The sequence below is a fragment of the Cryptomeria japonica genome, chromosome 7 (assembly GCF_030272615.1).
Source record: "Cryptomeria japonica chromosome 7, Sugi_1.0, whole genome shotgun sequence".
Classification (NCBI taxonomy): Eukaryota; Viridiplantae; Streptophyta; class Pinopsida; order Cupressales; family Cupressaceae; genus Cryptomeria; species Cryptomeria japonica.
The window spans coordinates 760,647,101-760,659,495 of NC_081411.1; the positions used below are offsets into that span (position 1 = coordinate 760,647,101).

Below are 12,395 nucleotides of genomic sequence, written 5' to 3' on the forward strand. Positions count from 1 at the left end.
TGTTTTTCAGGCATATTGGCCATAAAACAGAACAAACATTCCCTTGATGGTCTCGTAAATTAATTCCAGTAGTAATATTATTGTTTCAGTATTATTTTAAGCATAGGAGTTTATTTCAGTATTGTATTATTGCTCATTATTACCAAAAAAACACAATGGAGCCAAGGGGGATATGGTATTCTGCCCTTGGGCCTAGGAGGGATGGTTTCTTGGACACCCTATCCAACTAATGGACTAAAGGAATTGATTAGTAACTGACTTACAAACTGACTTTATATAATAATCTGATCTCATCTAGGAAATATAATAATCTGATTATATCCAACGATTATAATTCTAACAGTCATTAATATAGCAGATTTGATATCATTTAATATAATTCATATTTCAGTTTTAAGTATTGTTTCATATATGTTCTCTAATTTTGTTGCAGGAAAACAGTATGTAAAGGTACGCCTATAAAACCCAATTACCTATTTATAGATTTGGCCAAATTTAGGTTAAATTAAAATGTAACTAATTAGGGGACATTACATAAGCATGCAACAGACTATAACAAATTCGAAATATGGCCATAGTTTCAAAGTATGTTGGCCTCTCGCTTATGGAAACAGAAATTGAGGATAATTTGATCTATGTTTTAAAATAAAGGCAATAATATACATAGCAGCCAGTTTTATAAGGTTAACAATTCTAAATACAACACATTCAGTGTTAGATTCCCATGTAGTGCAAATTGAAATGCATTGATTATCGCCAATCTCAAGAACTAAATTAAGCATCTAATACCCTTTTTGATGAAATCAAGGTCTTCAGGGAAGTATTCATGCTAATATCAGATGTACCAACATACTTGTGAGGACCTAAAACTCAGATATAAATCTACCTGGAAAATTTAGTCTCTAAACATAATGAGCTACATGCCTTGCATACAAAACAATGTTTATGAAAGATGAATCTGTTTTAGTTGTGGAAAAAAAGGTTCCCAGAATCTTAATATATTATTGTGAATTATCCCTTATATTTCATCGGGAATATTTTAGGACCCAATCTGAAGGGCTTCTTATTTTAGACTAAATCATATAACAGATCCCTTAGTGCAAGGAAAAAAACAAACAAATGATTCTGATTAAGTCATGGTGTGACAACATTGGAAGACATGCAGTACAATAGATATAGAACAAATACAAGTAGCACTTTTCCATTGCAATTTCAAGTTAGAATGACTTAAGATTTCTGTAGATTCCTTGAGAAATTGGTGCTAGTGTACTATGGTAATGTGATCGATCTTTTATATATATATTTTCAAATGCAGGCCTCCGAGACCTTGTGGATTTTCTTCCAGCTTCTATTGCAACTATAGTCAGCTACTTTTCTGCAGAGCTTACTAGAGGTGTCTGGAAACCTGCATCAATGAATGGAACTGATTGGCCAAGTCCTGCTGCAAATCTTTTATCAATTGAAGCTTTGATAAAGGAGGTACTAGCTGATACTGGTGTTCATGTACCAAGCCTTGTCATAGGTATTGGTTTTGATTCTTAGCCTCTGTACTATAAATTTATTAGCAAATTTTGTTTGAAGACTCATGATAAATAATTTAACAGGTGGAAATACATCAGCTACCCTTCCATTGCCATTAGCAGCACTTGTAAGTCTGACAATAACATTCAAGTTGGATAAGCATTCGGAATTCATGACTGGTATTGCTGCTTCAGTTTTGGGAACTGCTGCGGCTGGAAGTCCATGGCCTTCTATGCCTATTGTTGCGGCACTCTGGTGTCAAAAGGTCCGAAGGTGGCATGATTTTATTGTCCTTTCTTCCTCGCGTACAGTATTCATGCATGATAAGAATGCTCTTGTACAGCTCCTCAAAAGTTGCTTTACTGCTACTCTTGGATCTACAAACAATTTGATGTCAAAGCTGACAGTTAATGGTGGAATAGGAGCATTGCTGGGACATGGTTCCTCTTCACATTCCTCTCCTTGTGGCACATCTCCAGCGGCACCTGGTATCCTTTATCTCCAGACTTATGACGAAATGTATGACATAAAGTTTACAGCTGAAGAAATTCTCTCACTTGTGGTTGATGCAGTAAAAGATTCTGTAACTAGGGGAATGGATTACCAACATTCTGGCCAATCCCTTAGAGCTCCACAGCGCTTAAAATCTCAAAATATGTCATTGGCAAATGCATTGGAAAGAGCTAAACTAGCTTCTTCCCTGGGAGCTTCCTTACTCTCTATTTCTGGTAGGTTGGGACTGGTTCAAATACTTTATCAAGAAACCTTGCCTACTTGGTTTTTGTCTGGAAACAGAATCAAGACAAAAAGTGTAGCAAGTGTTTCTACACTGGAAGGCTATACGATAGCACATTTTACCTTTCTTTGTGGAGCTTGCACATGGGGAATAGACACTTCATCATATTCAAAGAGGAGGGCCCAAATTCTTGGTGCCCACATGGACTTTCTGGCAAGTGCAATTGATGGGAACATGTCTATGGGATGTGAAGATGAAACATGGAGAGCATATGTATTGGGTTTCCTTGCAATGGTAATTAATTGTTCTCCTAATTGGATTTGTGAAGTAAATACAGAAATTCTCAAAAGACTGGCCACAAGGTTGAAATGGTGGCATGAGCCTGAACTTGGTCTTGCTTTATTGGAGAGGGGAGGTCCTCTAGCCATGAATGCAGCTGCTGAACTTGTTTCTAGTTATTAAGTTACCTTTCCTGAATATTTGTTTTTTCAGGTTTGCTCTCATGTTTTAACTGTCTTTTAATGCTCTCTTGGCACCAATTATGATCTTGCTCTATAATTTTTTGGGATTTTAGATCTTGATATAGTTAGTACTTTGTCCAGTGGAATGTGTGTTCCATTAGATCATCCATAGTTGAAAAACTCATACTCAACAATTACTTGGCAAGCCCAATCTTTTAAAAAATTTGAGACTTAGCAAAACCTTGGAGGAAAACTTGAAAATTTATCTAACATTTGAAAATAGATCATTCTTAAAAAATATTCTTCAAAAACACCCATAGTACTGACTTCCATCATATATAAATCAAAATTATAGCTTAATACATATCATATACCAATAAATGAGAAGTTGCCTCCCACTTGCCATGTGATATGTAGAAGTTGCCTCATCTAAAGAGAGTTTTGGCAAGTTGTGTGATGGCAATGTCTAAGTCAGCATAAGAGTTTATAACCCAATTCCTTGTCACCTCATTGTTATCAAGTTTGTTACGTGACAAGAGATCCTAATAACTAGCGGGGGTTTGAGGGCAACACCCCCAACAAGATTGAGGGGTAGTGCCCCTCATGGGCGTCTGGGGGACAATGCTTTGGTGGTGTTGAGGGGCAGTGCCCCTAGTGGGGGGTCTAGAGGCACACTATTTTTAAACCAAGCTCAAATTAAGGCCTTTGAAACCACATAAACCTTCATGGCACTCATCATTTTGAGAATTTTATCACTTAAGGGTGTAGATTAGGTATATGAAACTTTTGTTTATAAATGATTTTTTCTTTGGGTGCCCCCTAGGTTTGCATGCCCTAAATTTGCCACCAATTGTGTGCCTCAAATGTAAAAGCCATAGAAAGTTTTTAACATCAAGGGAAGAAAACAAATATATACCCATTTGGACAAGTGTTTCATGAAAAATCTCGAGTTCTTAGCAATTCACTATGGTTTTTGACTCGCAATTACTTATAAATTTTCTCTGTTTTTCATCAATGAGATAATCATCTATAACTTTTATCTTTTTGATCAAAGATTGAGTGTGCATCAAGAAATAAACAAAAAGTGCAAGTGTCATCCAAAATAAAATTATTGAAGTATGTAGAAGGTAGTGTTAACTTTCACTATCAAATTTTGCAAACCACATTGTCTCGTCATAATGTGATTTAGATAAAAAAAAATAAAAATCTTACAATTGTTTGGTGCTAATATGTTTGCACAAAGAAAAACTAAGCAAGAATATCCACTATATGAAATATACATGACATCTAAGTAATTCAAAATAAAGTTAAAGAAAGATTTTGTAATTGGTTGCTTGTCTTGATCACCTCTTGATTGAACTCTAAAACCCCTTCTACATCATTATATATCATAGAAGATGAAATCCCTCTCTAGATCTAATGGAGGCATTGTCTTTGCAATTGATATGGTTTGGTATCAACATCTTGAAAGTTGAAAGGGTGGTTCTTTTTAGCATCTCAAACTTTACTCCTGTAAACTGGAGTAGTATTTTGTATTATGGCATGTAATAAGTTTTGTATTAATAAAATCAAACTTTTTAAATACACATTTGAAGTGATTTTTTTAAATATTATAAAACAAAGGGAAAAGGGTTTACAAAGTCGTGCAAGTCTACTAAGGGCAATCTTGTATCTACAAATAGAAAAGAAGCAACAACTTGAGAAGCTATATCAACATCCTAAACATATTCCATGTCATTGCAGAAAACTACTAGTACAAACCCGGGAATTTCTCAGGCCACAACCCATTCAACATCTATTAGAGAATATGATGCAAGGACCGTAGAAACATGTTGAGAGATTTTTTGACCCACTTTCCTTCAAGGAAGATTGTTTGTATGGTTGCAATCTTACAAAAACTATGTCTTTGACTTCAAATGTTCTCTTAATCATATGATGGTATGCATACATCTTTTGTTAGTTTTGAGCCTATTGGAGATCATTCTTGAGTGACTTTGGAATGTTTACACTTTGATTGATTACACTACTTGCTCTTGGTACCTTGTGATTCACTAGAATGAGATCAATGAAGCTTTAAGCTCCATGTCTAGACAAGGCCATGAATGGTGTTATTTTGATTCACATGTGGTAGGTGGTTTTGTAAGAGTGCTCACCCAAGTAGAGCCTCTTGATCCAAGTCTTTTGGTGATCAACAACATATTTTCTCAAATAACCTTCCACTCATTTGTTCATGATTTTGGTTTAGCAATTGTTTGCGAGTGGTAGCTAGTGTTGGTAGTAAGCTCAATTCTGCAAAAAAGAAGAGCTCCTGCCAAAGAAAACTCATGAAGCGATTGTCTCTATCACTCATGATGCTCTTGGCTAGTCCATGGACTTTCATCAATTCCTTGAAGAACATATTAGTCACTTGTGGTGACTTAAAATGTGAAGAGATGGGAAAAAAATGTGCATGCTTCATTAGTTTGTCCGCAACAACATTTATGCAGTCATTACCTTGAACTTAGGAAGTCCCATGATGAAATTCATCGAGACACTTTGTTTCTACTTTGGGATGGATAATAGTGTTGCAAAAGGCTTGTTAGATATGTTTGTTCTATTTTATTCTTTTGACAAATGATGCATTCTTTGATATGAGTGAGGACATTATCCTTGAGTCACTTCCATGTTAACCTTTCCTTACAAAATATTTCCCTTCGTCCTTGATTTTGGTACCACGTAGACTCTTCCCTTGTAGAGAATAAGTTCATCGCAAATGGTGTATGTGTTCCTTGATAGCTTCCCTTCCAACATATCAATTGTGAATATGTTCTTAGTATACTTTGTTATGATTTCATTCTGCTAATCTATGGAAATACAAGACGTGGAACATAGATTTCACCTTCTAGATAGTGCATCATCAATATTGTTCTTCCCTTTGATGTACTCTATATCAAAATCAAACAGTAGGAGTTTCCTCACTCACTTTTGATGTTGCTCATTCAGTTCCTCCTAATTGAGAAAATATATCAAATTATTATGATTAGTTTTGATCACAAATTAGCCACTCGACAACTATTGTTTGAATTTGTGTAACGTGTGCATGATGGTTGGCATTTCCTTCTCATAGATGGAGAACTATCTTTCCACCTCTATGAGTTTTTGACTCTCAAAAGCAATTGAGTGCTTGTTCTACATGAGCATGACCTTGATTCCTTCTCTTCATGCATTGCACTCCAATGTGAAAGAAAGGATGAAATCTATAATTGCTAACATTTGGCATGAGCTCATTCCATATTGTAGTGCCATAAATTATACTCATTTAACTACGAGTCCAATTTCACACTCTCCTTAGCACACACTTTACTTTTCCTATTCCCCTAAGCATTTTAGGACCATTTCTAGCCTTGAATTATGAAGGGTACTCCTCTTACAAACCCAAATACACAACAATAGAAGAGAAATAAATGAAAAATGCAAGGGCACACTTGCTTTCTATTATCCTAATGAAATGAAACAAAAACATTAAGAAAATAACATGCTACAACCACATGGGTTTTCTCATTACAATAATTTGCAAGCTAGAGCCACAATCTGCACTATTGGAATTGTGTTTAGTAACCCTCGTTCACCTTCGTTATCTAAAATGTATATCCGCTCTAGAATGTTTCAGAAAGTTATATCCCCCATTTTTTGTTGCCAAAAGACCAACTAACCACTTTCCCACTTAATGAAATATTTTATTAGATTTCTTGTAGTCAAACTTTTGTGAGCCATAAATTTGAAATCAATTGTTGGATCTTCAATCATCATATGTTGTTGGAAAGCTTGTGAGGAAATTGTGGTATCCACCCCTTGGACACTATTATTTACAAGTACCAACTTAATTAAACAAACTTCTCAATCTAGCTTAGAAATGTCAACTTCTTGATTCCTTCAATTGCTTTAGTGGTGAAAGTTATACCCGATGACTTTGCCTACGTATCCCTTCGAGGGAAATCAGAGGCTTTATAGTTCGTTTAGTGTGAGGGAGTTCATTGTCTCCTCTTGTATAAGATATTTGATGTCTCTTTAAACCAGGACTATTTATCAAATTAGTCCAATCATAATATAGCAATAACCAATTGCCATCAAGTAACGTACAAAGATACTCGATTACTTAAGGGTCATATCCTTTAACAATTTCCAATTCCATAAAGAGTGATTCAAGCACACTTCTCATTAACACATAGGTCTAGCTCGTACACATCATACACATGATGTCTAGCTCTGGCCTATGTCACATATACAAGCGACTAGCTCTAGCATACATCCAATATCCATAGGGACTAGCTACAATATACATCACTCATAGATAGTGACTAGCTTTAGTAGGTATCGCATACCTAGTGACTAGCATTTACATAGTGAGGAGTTGCAATATCTATAATGGCTAGCTACCACTTGCCCATAGTGCATCCTAGATAAAAGAATTGTTGGTGCACTACGCACTGAACCGTGGGACACATTCTTCTGTCTAGTCTTTTGCATCAACGAGCAACTGGGGACAAGGCTCGATGTATCCCATACTACACCAGGTGTCTATCCTTGTCCTAACAAAGCTAAGTATACCATTTCAACCTCAAGGTATGCCCAAAGTTATACAAGGAGATTGGTCCAATTATTACCTACCTATTCTTCATTAGAAATTCTCTTCCATGTAGTCCATCGGATAGCTAAGCAACAAGGACATCCATCGCCGACATACAACTGGCCTCCAAGTCCACATGGTCTTGGCGGAATCCGTCCAAAAACCCTAGGTCAACATGGATATCCATCGCCTGCATGTAACTGGCGGCATCCATCGGCTAACTAGGTGGTACCGCTGATAGTCTATCGACATAGTACGCTCCTTGACTACTATCAATCTCGAGCAGATAAGGTTATCTTAAGCAGGCCATAGGATTTATCCTTCGGTGATCACCTCGGATAGAGTGGATTAGTCTACGTGCTAGAGGAATACTATCCTCTACCTATGCCCTCGTAGGGTCCAACCTCCATCCGTTGTCATAAAAGTCAGAACCTGTACTTAGTTTAGCACTATAGTTGGAATAGAGGTTCCTAATTCAAAACAAATAGATCGTAATTGGCTGATCTAGGAGTATACAAAAGTCTTATAGGTCTAAGATTAAATCATACAACTGCATGAGATCACTTGGATACAACATAGGACAACCTCTATTCAATAGACAAACAAATCAACCATAAGTTGTTCTACCCTTTCACTTTATGAACTAATCATTCAAAAACATGATATATATTAAATATGAGTTATAACGCTTTCTTAACTCTTTCATAATCTTCTAATGCCTATTCAGCCTCCTTTGAAGCCTGTTAAAGAGGAAAGGTCGACAGGTTAGGAACAACCCCATACCTTGGAGTTATCCCCCCCCCTAGACCCTACCGCTACAGACTTGAAGTGACATGGGCATCCTTCACCCATGGACCGCCTACATTCTTGCTTCCAAATGGGTCAAAGTCACACGTAGTTATCCTTTCAAGCTCTCTCAAGGACACCTACGTACAGGTTTCCATAACTAAGATTTTTGTGAATGTTTCCCTTCAATTAATTTTATACTTAATAATAGTTAGGGAAACATAAACAATTTTACCATTTGAAAACCTCTTCTATAACACTTCCTTAATGAAGTCGATGTCTTGAATCAAACTCTACCCAATATTATTCATGAACTAGCTTGAGTGTCTTGAGGTTTGTTGAGGATTCTTTTCAATTAATACACTCTCCTTTAAGGGTATCAATGTCTCAATTAAACTCTACCTTTTAATATTCATGTTGATATAAATATATTGGAACCCTTTTAGGTTCACCTTATTAACATAGATACTAGGTTAGTCATCTATCCACAATAAATTCTCCTTTGTTTGAAGACATATTGCTTCCATTGTCATATGACCCACAATATACAAACTTCCATATCCAAAATCTTTTAACACGCAAGCAACTAACAAGAAACCATTTATGAAAGGTCTTTAAACTTAATGGATCCATTTGATAGGCTAAAGTGTTACCTTATTATGAACCAATTTCATACACTACCTGAACATACAATGGTGTAGCCCAATATTTTTATGTTTAATAATTTCACTTCTTGAAAAGTATACTGGTCACATATATCATAATCATAGGAATACACAACTATTTGGACTTTCCTTATGAGCGATGAAATGTTACATTTATTAATGGCTACATGTACAATATCTACTGTGTCATCTTTTTTCCAAGGTCAATAAGGTAGAGTTTTACATATCTATATTGTTGGACTTATATTAATACTTCATATCTAATCTTATCAAATAAAATTCAAGTGTCATTGTTAACCAATAAGATTCCTATATTACTAATTCTCAACCATTAATAACGCTTAAATATGTGCAAGGAAAGTCAATTCCATTCCAAAGTTAACATAATCTATATAAAATATTCTTGTGGACATTGACATCTCCTCTCCTCTCCCGGGAGATGTGGTTCTTATGGCAGGGGATAGGCCTTGGACACAACTGCTAGATTTTGAGGGACTCCCCTTCCGTTGCAGGAGATGCTTCTCTACTAGTCATCTCACTTCAGACTGCTCTATTTCACACCACAAAGGTGTTTCTACCCGGTGGAAGAATGCTACTGCTGATCACTTAACAATCAATGCTCTTGACTCCGCGTCTGTTGGCTCCTCTCATGAGGATGATGTTGATATTGTGCCCCTCATGACTACTGATGCTCCTGCTGCTCTTTTTGTGGCCTCATCTCTTGAGGTCTCCTCTTCTGCTTGTCCTGCTCTACAACCATGATCCCCTGTTGCTGGATCTGCTTTTGCTGCTATTGTTTCAGCACAGTCTGCTGCTACTCTACAACAACCTCCTTCTTTTCTATTGCAACACTTTGTTGACACCTCTATTTGTAACTTTGCGGGGTCCCTTTCGATTGATCTCTTATTTGATGGACGTAATGACAACATTGCCTGGACTGTGGTTGCTCGCAGGCAGAAGGGCAAGTCTTCTCTCCTGCCCAAAATCCCCCCTCGTTGGGGTTTGGGTGGCTCTCCCCCCTCTTGAGTGGGGTCTTTTTGTCCTCCAATTGGATATGATTCCTTGCGTGTCTGACTGTGTTTGTTTCTAACCGCCTTTGGGCTGTTGTTCTTTTTGCCAACATCATTTCTCTTGATGTTGCTTATTTTCTCTTGATAGTTTTTTACTATGTTAAGGGTCAGCGCCCTAGTTAACACTGCTTTACTAATAAAAAACATAAGCTATATAATTTCTAGACAACTCTTTTGCCACATATACGAGTGAGATGTATCTTCAATTTTCCCAACTCTGGATAGATAGTCACCATTAAGAAAATCAAGGTGGTCTTTAATGAATGAAGACCATGTAAAGAAACGATAGGAATATGTATGGTGTTACCATAATGAATTAGTTCAATATCCTATAATGGGCATTACTATGATCATGATCTCCAAACTTGTTCATAATCAATGGTCACCATTGTCAAACATCTTATAATTAGCTAAGTATTAAACCATCACTCATCTTTAAGGAGGCACCTTAGATAATGGACACTTATAAGGAAACTTTTCCAAATCAAATCCCTACACATAAATTAGGTTTAATAGCATAAAACTAAATCTAATTTAATTGTGGTGCCCTTCCTTTAGTTGACATGATAATTCCTATATCTAGGTTCTCATCTTTAGGAGGTTGATAGACATTTATCGTCACATAAAGGCTTTACAATATTATGCAATCAAGATCCAAGGTTTATATTAATTATGTCATAAGCTTGGTTCATGCTAAAAGGTTACCTTATAGCCCAATATTTGATCTAGAACTATTTGCCATATTATTCTCTTAAAATTCAACATAAGTTATTTAATTTATCATCCCCTGATTATAGTAAGATCATAGTTAATAAATTCTCTTGAAATATCCTATATGTCCATCTCCATGACATTAGGACAAGAATTATCTCAATTTGCACAAACCATACATAATCATTTGTCCATGACACTACACCACATAGAGAATACATAAACATGAAGTTTCATTATTGCAATCATATTTACCACATCCAAAAGTTATATTGTAATGCCAAAGCCATGTAAGTTTTTATTTGGCTAGCACACATGAATAAACAACACCTCTTAGGCATAATATTACATCACTTTTACATTTATACAATAAGGTAGAAGTACACTAGTCAATCATTAATTTAATCTTGATATCACTGTCAAACACAATTCGAAGGACATTTGTCGACATGAACATTTCAACAATATTAATAACCATGATGTCCTATCTAAACCTTATTTATATTATATATATAGGTATTTTAGTCTCGATCACTAATGGAACTCAAATGTTATAGCAGGGTCATTCTTTCAAAATGATCCCATTACTAGGTCCTTAGTTTTAACTATTAGGATTCTTATGTACACAGTAAACTTAATTGTCAATTCTTTTAAGCAGTTCAAACCATAATAATCATAGGAAGACAATTTGTTAATTAAATTATTAACGATACACAATCAAGTGTATGGACTCTTATTGTTGATATAATAAAACACGAGTCTAATTATCAAGTTAAATAAGCCACAGTTCCTCACATTTCCTTCATAACTACTTAGTGTCACTTATTAAAAAATATGCAAAAATTTTGTAAGTCCAAATGTATAAAGATAATTTATCTACATGAGAATCAAATTTATAAAGAAGTATAACTACAGTCCGCTCAAAATCCTTCACATTGAATAAAATTTCTTTTATTTATAAGGATGTCCATGCCTTATTCCAAAGCTCCCAATCAAGCATTGTCTGAAAGTATTCTCGTGAGGATACTCATGTATTTTGTATGTTGCAAAAATCCCACAAAATTTAATGCCATTTCTACATCCTATTGAGTTGCCTCCTAATTGCATCCATTCCTCCTTGTGTTGCTTAAATCACCTCTTCTAAGCTCTCATTTCTATCTTGCTTTTTCCTTCTCGTGCATGAGAGTCTTTGTATCCATTCTTAGAGCTCTTTGTCCCTTTTACTCATGGAGTTGTGGGTGTTGGTTTGGTGGTATTTGTGCACTTAATTTGACCAATGACCAGCGAACTCTGGATAGATTGCACCCTTTCATTTCCTTTACGTCATAGTTTGGACATCTAGTACGAAGTTGTGGATGAGAATACGAGACTCCATAATTCTTAATGGTGTGGCAGAAAGTTTATTCAGAGTTGTCAAGCCCTTACTTCCTACCTCCTGCCCATACCCGCGTCGTCATCTTGACTCCTTGTCCTTTCTTAAATTTATTTTCCCCTTAGTCAACCATTGTGGAACTTGCAGACATTGGGATGTGACATAAACCTACAACAACAAAGTGTGTTAACGTAAACCTTGATCAACATTTGAGCCTTTCTAAGGCCTTTAAGGCCCTCAAAATTGCATTTGAAGTTGTATTGGGAATTTTTTTGTTAGAGTTATCATGTATTAGTAATAATTATTTATTTAATTATTAGTCTATTATCCTCTACACTTAAGCTAAACTTAGGCATTTAATAATACTGTAGGTATTTAAATACACATTATCACTTTAGGGTTTCTTTAGGGTTGCTAATATCCTTTTATAAGGATTGTATTGTACTTTTTCATTACTGATTCCCTCT

The 12,395-nt window shown here is 35.7% G+C and overlaps 1 protein-coding gene across 1 annotated transcript in view; it reads left to right on the top strand.

The window, feature by feature from the left end:
* The window catches only part of LOC131030058 (mediator of RNA polymerase II transcription subunit 33A), a 111,458-nt gene extending 108,600 nt beyond the window's left edge, over nucleotides 1-2,858 (top strand). Inside the window, exons 11-12 of the mRNA XM_057960740.2 lie at nucleotides 1,316-1,522; nucleotides 1,605-2,858. Coding sequence (XP_057816723.2) covers nucleotides 1,316-1,522; nucleotides 1,605-2,719 — 1,322 coding nt within the window. The 3' untranslated portion in view covers nucleotides 2,720-2,858. The remainder of the gene's footprint in view (nucleotides 1-1,315; nucleotides 1,523-1,604) is intronic.
* Nucleotides 2,859-12,395: the final 9,537 nt, after the last annotated feature.